The 20,470-nt window shown below is 41.9% G+C and overlaps 1 protein-coding gene across 1 annotated transcript in view; it reads right to left on the reverse strand.

Moving 5' to 3' along the window:
* The window catches only part of LOXHD1 (lipoxygenase homology PLAT domains 1), a 131,474-nt gene that overhangs the window by 73,734 nt on the left and 37,270 nt on the right, over positions 1-20,470 (reverse strand). The window contains exons 10-18 of the mRNA XM_074813690.1: positions 20,151-20,311; positions 19,066-19,152; positions 16,618-16,753; positions 14,747-14,901; positions 11,513-11,673; positions 4,509-4,585; positions 3,466-3,662; positions 2,940-3,132; positions 1,972-2,132 (exon numbers count right to left, since the gene is read on the reverse strand). Of these exons, the coding sequence (XP_074669791.1) occupies positions 1,972-2,132; positions 2,940-3,132; positions 3,466-3,662; positions 4,509-4,585; positions 11,513-11,673; positions 14,747-14,901; positions 16,618-16,753; positions 19,066-19,152; positions 20,151-20,311 (1,328 nt within the window). The remainder of the gene's footprint in view (positions 1-1,971; positions 2,133-2,939; positions 3,133-3,465; positions 3,663-4,508; positions 4,586-11,512; positions 11,674-14,746; positions 14,902-16,617; positions 16,754-19,065; positions 19,153-20,150; positions 20,312-20,470) is intronic.

Genomic DNA, 20,470 nt, shown 5'->3' on the forward strand with positions numbered 1-20,470 from the left:
ATGATTGCTTATGCTGTTAGGCAGTGTTTATGTTATAAAACTTGCAAACATTTGCTTCAGGCTGAAATCTGGAAACTTGGCATGTAAGGTTTCCGTCTAGAAGCATTTTTTTTCTATAGTAGATTAAAACAAAATCAATTGCACACAAGATGCTTATCAGAAAACTAAAATTGATCCAGCTGTCCTGGCATAAAGAATGTGTCTTTCCTTACACGGTTTTACCCTTAGACTGTCTATAATAATCTTGCATGCCTTGTCTATAACTGATGGCATTTCCTATTAGTGTGTAACTCACAGAATCTTATTCTCGCCCGTATCTTTCTGTAAATATTCATATCATGAAAGAGATAGAGGATCTGTCTATTAATGCTTCAGAGCTTCTGCCTTGTGTGCTTATTAAAAAAATCACAGAAAATGGGCAGAACTTTAAAGTCTGGCAATAAACATCTGAGAGAGGATATAAGCATGCCTATGTAAACAGAACACTGTACATATGGCTTTATCATAAATCTGATATTGGCTAATAGCTTTTACTCATAAATTCTCAAAACTTATTTCCTTTAAAATCAGAGAAACCTAATCTTAAAATTATAGAGAGCATTAAAAAAGTAATCATTTATAAGGTGTTAGTCATCTTAAATCCCAAAGAACTCATTAAAAATGGATAAACATCACTCACTCCATTCTACAAAGCAAGAAACTGAGGCAGAAGGAGGTGAACTGATCTCAAAAATACACATTACAAAGCTGTGGTAAAATTGTGGATAAAGGCACCTCCATTTGGCCAGTGACAACGGGAAGGATATCCCAGTCTTGACAATTCAGAGGAATTTCCACCACTAGCTCCAAGTAGGTGCTTGACTGTGATGCCATGGATCCCACCTCTGTGGGACTGCAAATTCACAAGCAGACCTAGGCACCACAGTGCTGAGCCTTGTGCTGTGAGCACATACGAGAGATGTGCCTTAAATCCTGTTTCCATCTGAACTCTGTGCTTTACTGTCCAGATGTTGGTGTCTCCTTACATCTCCAAGGACATCCTGTTCTTGCTCTAACCCCACATCAGGACAAGAACTAAGAACATTTCTTTCCCCTAGACCCTGGTTTATCTAGACAGAAAATCCAAGCAAGAAAACCAGAAAAAGACAATGGTCCAACATAGCCAGGCCCTGCCCAGGAGAGGATTCCCAACCACACTATGGTGCCCATCCGCTGCTCAGCCTTGTCAGCCCAGGACCTCTTGCTGGATTATCCAGGTCCTGGCTCACACACCTGAGTTAAGTCTCAGGCTTTTCAGCCCGGCAAATGCGCTGCTTACTGTTGGGTTGCTCAGAAAGAGTTGTGGACTCCACAGTATAAACCTAAACACTAGCCAGACCGATAGCTGGAGGAGTGTGCTGTACACCTTGAGGGCTGTGACCATGCAGTGCTCACTGGACTAGTGTTACAGACAGTAAAATCCATGGGCCACTCACACATTCACAGAAATTACAGCAGCAAGCCTCTGCAGAGTTGGGCTGACAACATGTACCCGTGGTTAATGGCATGTGTGACACAGGCAAAGCCAGGATTCCTCATATTTTGTATGGGGTTTCTTTTTCCCCAGCTAGATAAAGAAAAGGGACAATAACATGTGGTCAGGCCCAAAATATAAGTTTAAGGTCTTCTGAGATCTAACATGAGTACCTCCTTTTGGAAGTAAACGTAAACAAATGCTGTCATTGGACCATATTCTTCTATGACACCTTTGCTACCAGGCCCTCAGAAGTTGAAAGTCACTCCACAAAACACAAAACTTCCCAAATGAAATACAAAAACTCTCAGAAATATGGACAGAGGACCGCAAATACCAACAGACCTGTGAAAAAGTCAATTGTTTGTATGATTGGGCTAATTATTCTGTTGATGTCTCAGTTTTGGCTGGTCATTTCTTTCCCCTCATAGAAGCAGCAACAACTGCCTTCATCATACCTTGAAGACATCTGTGGCTCCCCGTTCAAAGTTGTTCGATCTATTTTCTAAGATGATCAATTCAGTTTTGCCACTCTCACCATAAATCTGCATGAAGACTTTGGCATTGGTGCCTGCGGCCCGCACATCTCCGGTAACTACAGACACCTCGTAGTTTATCACTAATCCAAAAATAAAGCAATTAAATCAGCAGAGAAGCTCAGATAACAACATTCCTGAGGGCTCAGGTTCAAAATTAAACTATCTTGTCTTAACAAATGACCACATATCCGACTATTTGCTCTTATCTAAACCAAATTTGAGATAACACGGCTTTTCACTGAGGACTAACCTAATAGTTTTCCTTTTACAAGTCTTAAGCCAGCGTCAGAGGGGTGCAAAACAGAGCCTTAAAATGGAATTTCATTTCAGTATTAACTATAGAGTGGTTAAATGATCTCCTTAACACAATACAAGGGAGGGAGTAAAACAGAGCAGAGACAAAACACAGCATCCTTTCTCAGGATCCCAAGGCAAATTTTAACCATAGCCTTAAAATAAAATGAATCTACCGATAAAAGTTAAATAGACAGTAGGGATTTGGTCCTTATGTATCAAACAGCTTCTCTATTCCAGGCAATGGGGTAATACAAGCAGGACAGGCCATTTGGTGGTGCAGGACTGGGGCAGCAAGGCAGGTAAATGTGAAAAAAAGCAGAACCCACTGATATTGTAATGAAGAAGTACAGTGCCTTGTGCTGTGTTACACTGCCCAGGATGTAAATTTTTCATATGGTCTCAGGAAATGGAGATGGAAAACACTGTAATGTTTTTCCAACTGCTTTAGGAACAAAACAAAAGCAGAATAGTTTACTTTCCTCACCAACATAAGCTCTTTTGGACAGGGACTTTTTGGTTTTGGTTTCTAACCTGGTCCTTAAAAATGCTAGTAATACAAATCACACATATCTCAATGTGTTTTATCTCACATTTCTCAACAGGCAGAATCTCACTTGGGTAGACCTCCACCTCCACCCTGCCATCAGCCTCATCTTTGTCAAGCCATCGGTTGCAGGGGAACATGTACTGCTTTCCCTGGACTGGAACTGTGATCTGGACACTGGCCAGGAACCAGCCAGACCGGAGACCCACGTTATCATGTCCAATCAGTATTCGGTTGATCTTTAAAAAAGCACACAAAAAACAAGAGGGCAGAAAAAAACCCAACACAACAGAATTTACTTAATATATAAAAATCTCCTTCCCCTGGCACCCTGTTCTTCCACAATGTTCACATAAATAATTAATACTTGCATTTAACTATAGAACTTAAAACACTCTTCACATGACAGCATGTACACTAGACTGCCAATGTAATGGTCTATACAAAATGTATTTCTTAATATCCAATGTAAAGGCCAGAGATTCTTACATCACATTCAATCCTGAGTGTTACATTGATTCTGAATGCAGTCAGTTGCACGAGGTACAGAGCCACCTGCAATTAATTCTTACCTTTCCAATATCCATCGTATCTATAGTAAACTCATCCACTCGACCACGTTCAAAATAATTGCCTAGATCATTATCAGAGACTAAAAGGGTCTCTTTGCTGGAGTCTGCTTTTTCACCGTAGAGTTTGATGAAAACTTTGGAGTCTGAGCTGGCACCAGGGATATCTCCAGTCTTCACGCTGATGTGATAACTGACATCTAAAGTGAGATCAATGTACAGAACACAGACATGTGAGTGGCATTTCCAGTGCTCAGCCTGGCAATTGGCTTCAGACAGATACAGGGGAGGAAGGCTCCAGCTGCAGACACAGAAAGGACTTTGCTCATCCGTTCATGCATCCAGCATCTTAGGGCCACACTGGGTAAGCTGTCACACCTTGGAGTTATTCAGCAAAAGAGAAGAAAGGCAGCAATTACACTAAGTAGCAGAAAATATTCTGTATTCCTCCCTCTCACTGTTAGATGATTACCAAGCCATAAAAACAATTTTAGGCAAGTGAGGTGATTTCATGCTTTTTATCCTTACAGTTTAATTCAATAGCTTTGACATTTTTTCTAAAACAAAACAAAAAGCATCTAAACCTGAGGTCTGTAAGCGCTGTTTTCTAAAGAAAATTGTAGTATTGGAGCCCTGGTTCTCCACAGAAGGACAACGTAATCTTTCTGGTGATTTTATTCTGGGAACACAACATTATTCAACAGAATTCATTATACTAAAACAGTGGCAATTCAAGATCCTTCAGAGGAAGCTATACAAGAAAGCAGTTCTTCAACAAATCACGACATTAAAAATCAAAGTTTCTTTCTACATATATAATGTTGTAATTATTTGCTTTTATGCAAACTAATCCCATTCATAAACTAGGATTTAAGGGTCAGAGGTATTTCCCCCGTGTGACCTACTGCAGCTTCTTGTATAAGAATGATAAAAAAAGCCCAGTAGATTTACTGTGAACTGACATGAATCATTAAGTAGAATAAAGTAAGTAAATACATGCATACACAGCTCAAACCCAGGCCATCTTTTTTCCAAGCTAAACTCACTTTTTAGCATTGGTGACTCCCCAGCGGGCACTAATTCTCGGACAATCTGACCGTCATCCTCATTTTTGTCAAGCCATCTGGTTTACAAACAGAAGTAAGTTATCTTTGAATAATTAGGACCTATTAGAACTTTCAAAATCTAGTCTGGCTCCACACATAGTAAAAATCCACACCACAGTCAAAAGGATATTTTTACAGGGCTCTGTATCTCTGTTCAGTTTGCAGGAGTTTGACCAGACCCTACAGCAGTCACATTTTAAACCTCCATTTTCCCAAGAAAAGAGATCGTGAGAGCCTTGCTTGTAGTAGATAAGCATCTGCTGTGATGTCCACCTGTCTGGAAAGCACAAACTTCACAGCCACAAGTTATTCCTGTAAATGGGCGATCTCAGTCTCTTGAAAGCATTGACCTTCATTGACCTGAAATACTTGCAGCTTTTATTACTAGCCACCTTGATTACAACCTTTATAGCATCTAAATTACTAAACCCAGGTTTTTTAAGTGTTTGCTTACTCTAGTCTATCATCATTTTTCCCTTCCTTACAGATAAGTATATAACCCTTTTTTCTCCACGAGGTAGGGGATGAATTATGTTGTTCCCATTTTCAGGGTTGGGTATGTGGAGGCAGCTGACACTGGCAAAAGGAAGGATTTCCTTTGTTTCTCAACATTAATCCAACTAGACTACTTAAGAAGAGCCAGGCACAAAGCAAACTGTAGCATGATCTCAAGGGAAAAAACTCTGAAAGGAAAATGGAGGGGAACCAATTGCTAATCTGGTAACCTTCACAGCTGCTCCTTCAGCCTCAGGGACTAAGGAATTACAGCCCCAACCCTGTCATACACCATACAGCATCTGTTGTGTGACAACAGCAAGGGCCCTGGCAGAGGTTTCTCACTTTCCACTTTAAACCCAGACTGCTGCAGCACTCGGGATATCCCTGTAAACATCTGCCTAGGGTCAGGTTTCCCACAGGGTTGCACTGGGGCCATTTCAGTCCCCAAACATTGTATAATGAGAGCAGGAGCTGTTCCCAGAAAGCCTGTTTTTTCCCAGGTACACAGCTATCTGCAGCAGTGTCTTTTGTAGTTAAAAATACTGCTTAAAACCAGTGGAGGTGAATGAAGGACAAGTGAGCAAGCTCTGGCATGTCATGAAGGCTATTTAAATTGCTATGATAACTCTCAGAATGAGAAAGAGAAAAACAAATCCCCAGAAACTGTTTCTTTTTAAAGGCAGCCACACAGATACGTGAATGACACCAGACCACAGAAGACCTGCTTCTGCACAAACATGCAGATATACTGCGGGCTTCCTGCAATGCCGCCGTACTACATGCACATTCTCCTTGGCTGACCTTCACAGCAAAAAGGAGGGGAGCTCACTTCCCATTTAAGTTTCCCCCTTTGACTTTGCTGATGAGCCAGCACACATGGAAAACAGCAAACGGCCCTCATAACAGGGATCTGGGGACATGAATAAATGCCCACTGAGAGCTGGATCAAACCTATGGCATCTCACTGGTACTAAGACAGCACAGCTTACAGTCATGACCAGCTGGACTTGCCATGGTGACCCAGAAGTAACCAGATAGTATGAAAGACCAAGGATGATGGGTCTCCATTTCATCTATCTGAAGGAATGTTACCTTTTTAGTCTCCCCCTCTCCCTTCCCACCAATTGAGGAAAACAATAAGCACAAAGAAACCATGCAAAAAACCAGCACCAGGAAAAAAATCCAAACATGAGTTAGAGCCAGATGGTCCTGGAAGCACTAGCAGCAATGCCATCATGCAAAACAGCCTCACCACACAGGCACACATCTCCACTCCCAGCTCCCCTCTAAGCTTTGGTGAGTTGTCGGGTATGTAGTCTACCCCGTATTCTTCCCTTTCACTCTGTAAAGCAGGTGGCCATGTGCAGGTGGCTTGAAAAGGGCTAAAAGCTAAGGGGGGTCAGCATGAAGGTGATGAACACATGAACATGTGATGATTGCATGAACAAACACCATGTGAGGGCATCAGATGCGGTGTTGTGCCTCAGTGGAGACTGAGAGGTGTAGTGGGGATAGAGGAGCAGAAACATCTGTGGAGAAGACCATTAAATTGATGTTAAGAGTTGAGCAAGGGTAGAGTGCAAGTAGGGCAGGAGAGGAGCATGCTAAGACATCACGTTGTCTTAAGAAAGGAAGCCTTTATTGGTGTTTTGGGGGATTTTATTTTACCTGTTAGAACTGGTCCTTAATACCTCTGTATCATGTAGTTCTTGATGCTGGTTCAGGATTCACGTCCTTGGACAGGTATCCAATGGCTAGGGGATCACATCATCCCAAAATTCAAGATGCTTCTGCGTACATGGACATTAACTGGGAGGACCCACAAAAGTCGAGCCTGAACTCCACCACCCCAGGACCACTGAATTCAGCATGACCTTCAGGAAGGCAGAAGCTCACAAGGTAGACACATTTCTGCCCTCCTGCTGTTTCTGTTGCCAGTGTACATGCTGTTGTTTTCTGTCACCTTTGCCATTGCTGATGTTTTAGGGAAATGTAGGATGAACCTAGGCGGACTGCTTCTGCACCAAGGTGGCAGGATGAAAATACATCCCACAAGAAACAGATCTCTGCGTGCAGCATGACAAATGTTAACTGCTTCAGCAGTGAGGACAGATGAGAAAAATGAATCAAAAAAGGAGGACACACCCCTAGATAAAGAAATTCCCTCTACCAATGTTGGTAGCTACTGATGGGAAGAGAAGGAGCATGTCTTGGACTGGAGGAAGAAAAGGGAGGTTTATCAGCAGAAGTGGCTTAAGCGTCCTTATTTTGTTTCAGCTAAGAGAATAGCCAGAAGTGGCACAAGCATTATTTTCTGAAGAAAAGAAGAAATATTTGGATGAGCAATACCACTGTGTTCCTTCCTTTCAGCACATATGCTGCCCTATCCTAATTTTACTTCAATGTAATTCCAATAGCGTATTACTGAGCAGCAGGTTGCAGCCAGAGGTTTACAGTCTTACACTGAACACAAATGGATTGACACATTATAAACACATCAGGCTGCAGAAAATAGAATACTTCAGTAGAGTGCCAACATATTCCTAGTACAAAAGACTTGTCAAAATATTTTCTTTTATCAGAGCTTCCATATGACTTGAGTGCATGTAATTCATGTCACTGTGGGTTTTGTAAGGGTGTAGTCGTGTCCTGTATGACATACTTGGTTCTAAAATTATATTTTATGTCCAATAGCCCAAAGTGGACGAAAATATGACATGAGAGCTACTTCAGAGAGAATTTCTAGAGAATCAGAGAGTCAGGAAAGCACTGGAAAAAAATATGGCATGACGTCATATATAGCATTTGAAATCCAGCAGATGATAGCCTGCATGCAATTAGAATGATTAGCACATCCATTAATTTCAAAGATACATATGTATTTGTGTGTGTCTTTAAATATAATCTGTATATATAAATATGTGTAAAATAGATAGACATTTCAGTCTACTTTTAAGCAACAAAAGGAGGTTTCTCTGGATCTTTTGTATGATGAACACTTTTGGCATTTGATTGAATAAATGTTCCTTCAGAGGAGTCTTCTAGTGCATCATCCCATTCTTGGTCTGTCTGTTGTTCTTCAGAGAATTAACGATGTTCCCTTATGCTTGTGCTGGAGAAAAATTAGGATGGTGCAGTCCATATGCTTAGAAAAAAATGTAATGAAGTATCATTGAAGATTTCAGTGGAGCTGTAATGATTTATAGCATATAAAATTCTATCCTATCATGAACTCACGACTTTGGCTGATTGAAAATTCATTTCTGTCTGGGATATAAATATTGTAAAAAATAGGCTATTTTAGAGAATGTCAGCTAGTCCATTCCTGGACTACTACAGAGCCTTGAGGAGAAAATGAAATCTGAAGAACTCAGTTCTGAGCTTCAGAAAGGTTTGGCTCCAGTTCTGGGGCAAAAGGCGAACTTCATTTTGAACTTTCTAGTGGTATTCATAATCACAACACCTAAACCGCATCAGGCACTCTAAGGTATAAATTGTTCAGTTGTGCCACTGAATGATTCAGTGTTCAGTCCCTAAAAGCATGGATATAATAATGTCATGTGGTCATAAGGGAGGAATAATACTGTAATGCATCCAAGTGATGTACTAGTAATTCTGCAAATAATGCTTGGAGAAGTTACCTGCGATCACTTCTTGCAAGCACAGATCAAGTGACCGCTTTAAAAATCACTGGCTCTAAGAAGAGCTACAAGCCATTCCCTTTACACCCAACTGTTTTAAGGGTTGAAAGCACAGGCCTGGGAGTCATTATTTCTCAATGCTCTTCCTGAATCTGACACAAACTCACAATTAATCCACTTAGCTTCTCTTTATCTCTGCTGGCTCCCTTGTACAACAGACAGTTCTCACAGAGCTCTTGTGACTATTAGGTAATAGATGTTCCTACAGAGTCATAAAAAAGCTTTCAAATTACAAGACAAAACATAGCCATGTATATCAATAAGTAAATAACAAGAACGGAGACTTCAACAATCTATATGCTATCAAGATCTATAAGGATATCCTACAGACCTTAGTTATAGCAGAAGCTGATTAGCCAGCTCTTTGTTATAATATCTGCTCTCCACATGCTGGTACAGCCTAGTTTTCACAGAGGTAAGAAGCCTGTGAAGCTTTCTGCACGGGTGAGATGTGTTTCTGCTGGAAGGCATTTTGTCCTCTAGCTGTCTCACAGTAGCAGCTAAGTAGCAGAAAGTCAATGGAGCAGCTTTCAGTAAGGACACAAGAGCAGAATTTTTCTCCAGACCACATGATTGTGCTGTGTAGAAGAATGGAAGTTAATCAAGTCTTGGAGATATAGACAATGAGAACATCAGCATGTCTACTGGCTGGCCATAGACTGGCCAAGCAGAAACAGAAGCTTCCCTGGTGTCCCCCAGATGGATTCTCTAACTAACCTCTCTTACATTACTTCACTAAAAGAAGGCTGCTCTTCTTGGCCAAGTCTTCTTCAACATCTTGGCTCTGAAGAAGCAGCTGAAGCAGGCCTCTCTGAACATCTGCCAAAGCAGTTGGGACATAAGCTGTCCTTGGCCTACAGGACTGGAGGGGAACATCCAAATGCTGCAGGTCATGGAGATGTTTATCCCTTGCATGGAGGATGCAGTGGGTGAGCACCTTCGCCCTCAGATATCTCCAGACTCCATGACGACACCCGTATACTGCGATGATGCCCCAGTCTCTCAAGAGACACAGGCACCAAAGATAGTGAGAGGGAGCAGCTGTCCCTGTGTTTGGAGGTGATCAGTCATGTTACCTTCTCAATCTGAGAGGAAGAGATAATGCTGGCACAAGGACAGCAAATAAAGCCGCACAAACAACACTGACATCACTTGGAAAAAGAGACATTAAGAAAGGTAAGAAGAGTGGAATTCCATCACTTGTGACTCGAAGCCTGAATGCACCCCATGAATGTTTTGGGGATAAGGTCTTGGGTTTTCTTTCTCTCTCCTTTTTGAGTCCCTGGCCTGAGGGAAATGCCCGTGGACTCTGATGCTTCTGATCCACGGGTGTAAAGCTAAGGGGAGGGGGGTCATCACTCCAAGCTGAGGGAAGACACCCAGTTAAACAGTCAAGTAAGGAGACAATTCAAAAGGAAATCTTTAAAATGAGCCAGCTGCACAGTGCAGTTAGACACAGAAATATCTCTGAGGAGTCTGAGCAAAACAGCTCTTCACGTGGACACTTCATGGTGTCCAAGTAAAAACCTGTCTAGCTTGCTTGCTTAACTCAGTAAAACATATGGTTGTTAAATATGTATCAAAAGGCAGCAATGACAACATGGTGGTTTGTTCTTTGAAAAGGCAGAAACTGGCTTGCTTTTCACAACCAAGATGACATTGCATCTGCTGCTCTGTGCTGTCTCCCTAGTGAGTTTGCTCTCTGATGTGATGTGACTTAAGCAATGCAGAGGCTGGGGCTGGCTCCTGTTTTGTATTTGGCTGACTCTCCTCATTATAGTGGAGTTCTTCTTGATTTACACTGACAAGAGACAAGTAACCAGCTTAGCGGTTTTACTTTTGTCTGCAATTTAAAAATAATCGTGTTTGCATTTTACAATTCCACTTGTCCCCCAGGAGATGACTTTTTAGAACAGGTACTTGATGTTCTTAAGCGGAGTTCAATGAACTCCCATCTTACAGGGTCGACATCCTGAGAGGGCAAGTGGGACACTGAACAGGACACTGAACTACACCAAAGTTAGTCTCATGTTTTCACCCAGTTATCTCTAGTTTGTGCTGCAATGTTGAGGCAGACCCTAGCTAGTGCCAGGGCAGATGGAGCATCTCATTACCCATCGGTAGCCTCAGTACAGCACATTTCTTTTGGCCACATGATTGTCTAGAAAAGAGAAGAATACATTTATAGCTCACCCATAGGGGTAAGCTACAGTCCCCTGCTCTACCACTGTATCTGTCTGCCTGATATGCATTTACCTTCATGCAAGGAGCTCTCAAGACAGCAGCATAACAATTCTGCATTCTCCCAACACAAAAATAACATCCCATTGCTCCTGAAAAGATGGGATGTGCATGTGAGGGATCTGAACCTTGTCCCACACATGCAATAAAACTAGCAGATTGCAGCAGATTGCAGAGTGTGTTTCTGCAGCAGGCAATTGCAGCGACACTGGATGTGGTACTGGAAGGTTGCATTTTACCTTTTGGAAATTCTCTGTATTACTGAGCTAATTGCTGAGAAGTTCACAATTCAGATTGCTGTTTGTTTGGTAAGGGGACTTAACCGTATCTTAAACCTCCCAATCCACACTCTTTGCTTTCAGGCTTAGCAAAAATAAATGAATGAATAAATAAAAAGCATTAAGCTGTGCTCAGAAAATTCCAGTCTTGGAACAAGAGCTAGGCTCTTCAAAGTCTGGCAAATGCATAGATGGAGTCATAATTTGCAAGCATTGTTTCCAGTACCTGTAGCAGGGGAATTCCACAGCCTCACTTTCTGGCTGTCCTTCTTCCCTCACTATCACTTTGGCAAGGTACCAGCCACTGCTTCCTCCTTTGCCATCATGCCCTATTCTCACCCTCCTCACCTGCTTCAGCGTTACTGCTTCAACGAAGAATTCATCAGCCTTTGAGAAGGAGAAGAAAAAAGGTAAGGCAATATTTCTCCTTAAAAACAAACCAACCAACCAAATTTATTATTGCAATCAAACCAACATCATCAGCATGCTGCAAGATAATTCTTCACAAGATGAAGGAGAAAGTTCGAATTAATTTACCAAAGAATGAAAGCTTGAATATTTGTGCTAGATGTATAACATCAGATTTACAAATATATGATCTGCCAGCATTTTAAATCTCCCATGTCATTGTATGCCCTCCACAACTGTAAAAAAAAAAAAAAAAAGCAATTTGATTATTAAGAAGTTCATACAGAGAGGCAGGAAATCCAAGTTCAAACCCCTGCTCAGCTATCATCCTTCTGGGAAATCTGGGGCTGGCCACTTCAGCCAAATCCACAGAGATATTCAGAGGTACAATTCAAAGCAATACCCCAGATGACATGGGCTACTGAGCACAATTTAACCCCAGCCATTTCCTGGCATGCAAGCATTGGGGTATTTCCAGCTGCTCCATGAGTTGTGTTCAGAGGTTGGTGTGAATCTAACCCACGAGAGACATGAATTTTATGTCTTCTGTTTTTTTTTTTCTTTTCCTGGAAAAAGGTCTTAAATCACCAACCTACAGATTACCCCAAGTAATGGCCCCTCAAGACTAGAGCTCTGTTACCCAAGAGTGTACTGGGAGCAGCAGTTCCTGATGGCTGAAAGAAGAGAGATGTATTAAAAGAGCAAGTTACTCCTTTGGGAATCAGGCCAGAGAAGTATGTCCAGTACATGTACAGACGCATACACATGTATGGTAAATACTGTGTGTAAACGCAGAGACTATCTGAAGCATACAGCCCAACAGACAGGGCTGCTGTGGTTACCATCTGGCTGAGATGCCTCGGTAGGTTAGAGAAAGCTAACCAAACACTGCGATTCGTTCATTCTGCATCTCCCAAAAGCCTGTAAAACACATACGGTGGTAGTATATCCCCAGCTAGCTCCCAGAAAGCTTGGTGGCAAGGCAATATTTATTTAAATATTTAAATTTATTGAAACAGTCATCATTTTCCCATCATTCAGGACTCCAAACTGACTTTTAAAATAAAGACAACTAAACATATTACCACAATTTTAAGTGTTAATGATGGGCTTACACGCATGAACAAGTGCTACTTAGCTACTCAAAACTGCTGAACTGGGGATTTAAGGTATCAAAACCTCACTGAGTCAGTCTAAATCAATGAAGCCTAATTCACTAGGCCTAATGTTCATCTTACTTATTAACAGCTGATGTAAATTAATGAGTAAGTAACTAACCTGAACTACAGCAGAGCAAACACCTAATTTAGAGGCATCTTTAAATTTTACCTTCTATACAGGCTGTTAGTTTGCATCTGCAAGCAAACTTTTCAAGTTAAATTGGTAATCAAGGTACTATTGGTTTAAGTGGCTGTAGATTAGAGACCGTACTGATTAGCTACATTTCTTTTTAACAGGGTATCTGAGTTAATCAGTGTAGTTATACTCATTCAGTCTCTTGAATATATGAGCTCTAAGTTTGTCAGGATCAATCCTTAAACAGCTTCCAATTCATTCACTAGCTTTCAGCTCCTCATGTCAAGAGAGCAGTTTTCCATTAACAGGTCCCAGTTCGCTTTATATCATCTGGATACTATTAATCACATGAATTGATTTCCAAAAATTTTTTTTTTTTTTCCCTTCACGCAAGTTACCCTATAACTCATTTTTGGGAGTAAAAATAAAATAGTCATAATCTGTGAACCAAGCACCATTCTTTGGAACTCCATTGAAACGATCTTCAAACCACACCCAAAACATAACTCATTTTGCTACCATTTTGAGAAAACTAGACTTCCCCAGATGAGAAAATGCTGTCCTTTACAGCTTGGACCTACGTTTTAAAAATAAAAAAAATCTATAATGTAAGTGTGTAGGCAAAAACGTGATGTTTGCAATGTCCACATCTGCAAACCTTTACATCAGTTAGAAGCAGAACAAACTTTCACACTATATAAATGCCACGTGTTTCCAGGGACAGGTCTTACAGGGACAAGAAAACCTTGATGAAAGTTCTTTTAAAGTCTAAAAAACTCAGTGATTTCAGTGAAGAATTGGAAATTCTGGACACTCAAAGGCAAATCCAAGGTGTTAATGCATATTTCAGAAGCCCAAATTCAACCGTCAGTTTTGAAAATGTGACCTCCTTTTATCCTCATTTTCTTTCCATTCCAAATCTTCAATCAAATAATGACACAAAAGATGGGAAATCTAGAGAGTTCTGTGATCAGATTCCCAAAATCTCCTCCAGGAGATACTGATTACATTTAACCAGTCTAAGTTGGACTCTAGAGATCCACAATGTGCCTCATAATTGAATACATATTAAGTACATTGACCCCATAGATCAGATCAGCACACTATTTGCTTGTTAATGCTGCAAGGGCTTTAACTACAGCTTGACCTCTTCATTATTTCCAGATTTCCAGGGAACAAGCTCTGTCTTCAGTTCAGGCCATTTCCACCCCCCTCTATTCAGGACACAGGCATACAAAAACATGTTGAAAACCAGATTGAAAATAAGACACAAAAATTGAGTACAGAATGCTTGAGGGGAGGAGACTGGAGGAAGTATAAAGGAAACATGTTAGGCTTTTGGTTCTGATTTTCACATTAAATAATATGCTTTTTCTTCCTTTGCCCCTGGAGACAAATTTTTTGCCATATTAGATGGAGGGAGAAAGGCTCTCTCTTGTTCTTGGAAAGCGGACAGATTTCCTGGAAGCCTTCCCCACTCTAAAGATGCCATTTCAACAGTCAGTACTTAGCTGGGGAGCAAACCAGGAGACTCTTATGAACATACAGATGCAAGGGCAAAATGTCTCTGACCTAAACCTCCCTCCAACTACAACCTGTTATGATGTTCTGTGGACATGATTTATTTCTTCCTACTGCCCTACCTCAAACTGTCAAGGAAATCAGCCAAGTTTACAAATACACATCTCAAAAAAAAATATCTACAAATGGTCACACACTTTAAAACTCATCTTAAGGAGCTGCTGTGTGAACTTACGTTGCCTTTTTCAAATTTATTGACAGTGTTGATGCAGTTGTAGAGAACACGATCTCCTGTGTCTCCCTGGTCACCAATGAGGCAGACAAAGACGTTGGCATCTGTGCCGCTCCCACTTACCGTCCCAGTGCAAACCGTCACCCGGTATTTTATCACTGTGGAGACATAAATCAATAAAATAATTTCAGCAACATGATTAATTGTCATTTGAATTTACTGCATTTTCCACAGGCTTGCAATTAATTTTAAGTGTTCATACTTCCAGTTGGTACTTGTGCTGATGTATTGACTTTTACACTTCCATGTTATCACTAGGAAAAGAAAAAAAGCCAAAATAGGAAGGCCTGAAATGTTAAGAAAACCCATAAAACCGCTCCAAAGAAGGACAGTAAAATGCCATCCCCTTCAGGTAAAACCTCATGAATTGGAGTGTATAGACTCCTTGGGGCTCCAGCCCTCCTACCTCCCCTTCTGCCTTGCCAAGAGGGTCCTGGTGACAGGGGACTTTGTAACAACATGTTTGGGGAAATAATATTCAGCATCCAGAGGCATGACAGGCAGAGAGAAAGAGTTAAAAAGGGCTGAGTGCTCAGGGACCCGAGGAACAGGTTCTTCATGTTATCTTTATCTGGCAGGACAAGCCCAGTTAGCCCCATCTCTTTGGGACCATCATAGCGCAGGAGGTTGGATTGTGTCTTGCCTCCTTGTCACCTTTGAGATCTTTATTTAGCATTTTGCTGGATGGATTTTGAGCTGTCACCTTCATCCTCCCCACCCTACCCTCATCTCTGCCCTCCCATCCCTTTGGGTGAAGGATTTTCAGAAGAGATTTCACAACAAAGAGCCAGTCTACAGGCCAGCATCGGGAAGGGACAAGAGTCAATGCTCCCACCCTCCTTCCAAAACCCGCCTCCAAGACCAACACGCGGGTGCTGCGTCTCGCCTCTGCTCAGCACAACTGCTCCTCATGGAAAAGTGCCTGCATTTGAACTCGAGCAGCTCTCTCCACAGCTGATTAAAAATACATTTCAAAACCAGGTTTATTTACATTTTAATAACATCTGCAATTACAATTACTCTTCCTCTTCTGAGGAACTGTTCAGCTGCATGCAGATCACTGAGTTCACTGGAAATTTCATAAAATAGGGGACTCATGATTTACGGAGTGTGGAGCCCCATTAGGTGCCTTGGTGGAAATAAGAGAAATCCCACTGGCCACCTTGAGATACTCTGCTCTCCAAAATTCTCCGAGTACATTTAGTTCTTGTGACGCAAGGTCAAAACAAAAGTAACCACTTCAGGAAGCCAACACAAAGTTCTGCAGTTCCTTAATTAAATCTCCCATGCAAGCATAGTAAACCCAATAAACAGTTTGGATTTCTCACACGTACTGAAAGGTGCCTATGCTTTTGCCCAACTTTCTGTGAAACTTCCTATAAATTTATACGTATAGCTGCATAAATGTGCATACAATTAAATAAAACTTTAAAGCCCAAAAATTATTGTTAAATTTTAGATTGCATTTTAGTTAAGCTTGTTTTCCATGAACATCCCTTCAAACCTTGCATTTCACATTTTAAGGGAGGCTGGAAAAAATACAAATTTGAAAAAAAAATACAGTTCTGAAAACAACTGTGCTGTGGCCAGACCTCTCCCATCTCCCACCACAGAGAAATGTGCTCAGAATAAGAGTCTGGGATTTCTGAGTCTTCATGCAGCTAATGATGCACACAGAAAATACTGCAGAGAGAAAGTGCCAGAAAGAGAAGCTAATTGAATTACATAGGTCTGCCTGTGCATCTCTTACACAAAGAGGGTTTCTTTCTATTCAGGTCCTAAGTGAGCCCCTGCACAGAGCCTGTGGCTCTCACCTGGCATGACTTCAGTCACTAGAGATCCCTCCGCAGGGAGCTCCCGCACGATCTCATTGTCGTCTTCATTTATATCTAGCCAGCGGCCACAGTTGAATGAGTATTTTTCTTTTGTCAGCGTTTTCAGCAGAGTTACCTTCATTAAACCAAAACACTGCATGAGTTCAGAGGCTTAAAGACAAAAAAGCAACAAGCTCCTGACAGGTTTTTGCCTGGGAAGCAAGAGTAGGTAGCAGCAGAGAAATAACACACATTAATAACGAAACTGTCATTGTGACTCGTGCACTGCAGTGATGCATGGAGCAAAGTCTGTCATAGCTGATGGCTTTTCATTCCTCTTTTCTCCAATTGCTCCATGGTGTTGTGAAAGTTTTGATGGATACCGTGGCTCTTAGTAATTGCTCATCATATGCCACTGCATAAATCCACAGACCAAAGCATGAATGGTGCTTGCACTGCTGGTTCTCACAGCTCAAAATCAGCGCATGACCCATTGAGAAAACAGCCAGAAAATGGCAGCAAGCATGATCAGAGGTATGCAGTAGCTTCCAAAGGAGTAATGAGCAAATGAGGTGGGGCTCTGCAGATGGCTGCTGAAACAGGTGAAAGAAGGGTGTGATGACAGTCTACAAAATCACAGGTGACGTGGAGAAGGCAGAGGGGGGGTCAACTAGTCACTCTTCTGCTACAAGAAATACAGGGCATCAAATGATGCTTTTAGAGCAAAGCTCAAAGCAAACAGAAGGACACAATCAACCTGTGAAGTCCTTGCCAAAAGCTATTATGGTTGCTAAAAGTTTAAATGGTCAAGGGGAGACTGGAACCTTTGAACAAATAAATGGTAGATCTGTTCAGGAAGTAACTGGATCTAGTCAAAAACTGGAAGAATGTTATGGGGAAGTATCATAAATGTTCTTTTCTTACTGTTCTCTAATCATGCACTTATGTGAGGCAGGAGAGAGTATGTTGGGCTAGATGGATTTCTGGCCTGACCAGTATGGCTGTTCTTCAGTTCTTGTAATAGAAAATGGAAGCCTGACCCGACATGAAGCAAGCCTGTCATGAAATGTGTGAGGACTGGAACAAAGTATCATTAAGGCTTCATCTAAGTTCCTAGATGTTAAAATGGATGCACAAGTGATGGGGTTCATGTGCCATGAGCCTGATGCATCCAGAAAACAAAGGACTGGCTGTATACAGGCAGGTTGATTTCATGCATCTTCACCAGCTTTGCTTAGACAGTTTGGCCCAAAGTGAATCCTAGACACACTGTCAGATCCCTCTTGTCCTCCTTGAACACAATTTCTGTGCAGGAAAAGAGGATAGCCCAGGGAAATGCGTAGCTATGGAAGGTCTAAGCATTCTTGTTCATCATCTGTGAACAAACTGTAATTTGTGGCCCAAAGTCTGACTAGCACTTTCTTTTTCATAAAGACTACAGCCAGACACCTTTTCCCACCCCATGGTGAACACAGCAGTAGTTGACGCCTTCTCCCCACTGGAGTGGTGTTTGGCTGTGTATGCTTTCGCAGCTCCCTGACAATGCAGGAGAGCAGGATCTGTCAAAGCCCATTAGAGGCACGCAAGAAAAATCTCTAAGGGGTAAATTGTGATTTATCATCACAGTTATTTATGGCTGCAGAGCAAAGTGTATGTTTCATTAAGTGCAGAGAATGTCTTCCAAGCTCTGCAGGAATATGGGTGAAGCTTAGAGATGAACTTTCTGCGTTGCAGACCCAGGCAAGGGGTGACAGCATGGTAATCATTGCTGGTAGAACAAAGGACATGTAACTGAAGATCAATCAGATCACCCTTTTTATTTTCCAAACAGGACATCATTGCTCTCTCCTGCACAGTCTCCACAGGCTCCTCCAGTCCCCCTCCTGCAGTGGGGTTGTCAGCACTTCAGGGCTGGTTATGCTCTGCTGTACAACAGATCTCTGCCATAATCATTTTTTCATTATGACTAGCCTAAATAAGCCACAGAAGGAGTAGGTTTGCCTCCCCATACAGTAGCGATGTCTGAAGAGCAAGGGAAAAGCCCCTCTGGCAGCAGTGAAGGGAGACTACAGTGGTCTGATGCTGGAAGGATGGGGAAACGTGATTTCCCCCATTAATCTGGGCTGTTCAGAGCTGCCATTTCCTATTGCCTTCATTTCCCATACATAGCTGGGCTAAACTGAGAAGGATGGGAGGAAGAAGGAATTTCCTCCAAAAAATATGCAATGAATTCTTCTCTCCTCCACATATTTTTGCAGATGCTACAATGTGTTCTCTTCACATCCACCATCGAGTGGTGGATTTCCACTTCCAACCCTCAGCCAGCACCGTCTGTAAAGGGAGGCACCTCTGACCACTGCACATCAAACTCAGCTGCCAGCATTGGCAGTGCAGACCTCTGGGACCAATCTGACTTTTCAGGTCTACCTGCCCTTGCTGTCCCCTCACCTTATTCAGATGCCAGCCAGCAAATGGATTTCTTTTCTCATGCCATATCCGAAGCTTATAAAATGTGCCCAGATCAGGAAGCTCAATCTATAGAGAGGGGGAAAAGTGCGTTATCCATTTCTGTAAGCCAGCAAAATATGCACACAAATGATACCTCTGAACATCTTTTGAGAGCCAAACTGGAGAAGAGTCAAAACTAAAGTAAAAAAAGAAATTATGTTCCTTAAAAGTAATAAACCCTACTCCGCAAAGATAGCTTGATGCCTCTCTCTTCAAGAGAGAACATGTGAGTTGAATCCCTTTGATCTCATTTGATCATGAGAGCTCCTTGAAACTACTCCTCCCAGTAAGAACTAAGGCCAGTTCTCAAGCTTCAGCTCTTTCTCTAACAGCAGTTGCAAAGCACAATCGCTCTCCCCGCCAGAAGGTATCTACAGCTGCTGGTGCAAAGGGAGTAAATGTTTTGGTTATAGCCATGCATTAAAATCCACTGTTTCTCAATTTTTCTCTGACCAGTCCCCAGTTAGCTTTTAAACACACTTGTTCCTAAACACAAGAAGACCCTCCCCAGCCTCCAAACTCAACATGCTACTGAGCTCATCCCCAAACACTCATGAAGGCTCATGTCCAAGGAGGTTGAAGACCAGACCACCAAGGAGAGGAAACACCACTACAGCTAATTCCCCTGTAAATAACTAATGACCAGTTAGGCACTGGGGGAAAAACTGATAAATGGCATTGTCTAAATGGGTGGATCAGTCTATAACATGAGTGGGGCTGTGCCTGAGGGAGACTATCTGCTTCAGGAGCCACAGGGGAGATGTGGTACTTAGCACCACTATGACTTGAAGTCATCACCGCCTGAGCACCCAGGAACATCAGCCTAAGCCCTGTTTGGAGAAGACAAGGCATATCCATAGGTGGGGAAATCATTTGCATCACCACCAAACTGAATGAATTCACGTCCACTTCAGAAGGATCTACTGAGATAAAGATCTCATGATGATGATTTTCTGTGCAGTGTTGACAATAATTCCTTGGAAAACAATACCAAGTCTGATTTACTACTTGCACAAGATTCATACCATGAACTTGTCAGTCTGTCCAGTTTCAAAGTTGTCTGAATTGTTGTCCAGCTTCATCTCATCTGACTTCCCCTTGTCTCCATAAATCTGGAAGAAGATTGTGGCATCTGTCCCTGCATTCTTAATGTCACTTGTCCAGATCCACAGAGACCAGGGGCTTTCTACAAAGAAAGGTTCAAGACATTTTGTTTAAAAAGTAATTTTTAAAGGTGTCCTGGTAAAAAGAATAATTCTTATTCTTTCCCCTGGGTGGTAGAGAGGGGAGGATGGTATGACAGACAACCAGGACGTTTTATTCTTCTCTGCACAAACACAATCAG

The sequence above is a fragment of the Strix aluco genome, chromosome Z, assembly GCF_031877795.1.
Source record: "Strix aluco isolate bStrAlu1 chromosome Z, bStrAlu1.hap1, whole genome shotgun sequence".
Taxonomy (NCBI): domain Eukaryota; kingdom Metazoa; phylum Chordata; class Aves; order Strigiformes; family Strigidae; genus Strix; species Strix aluco.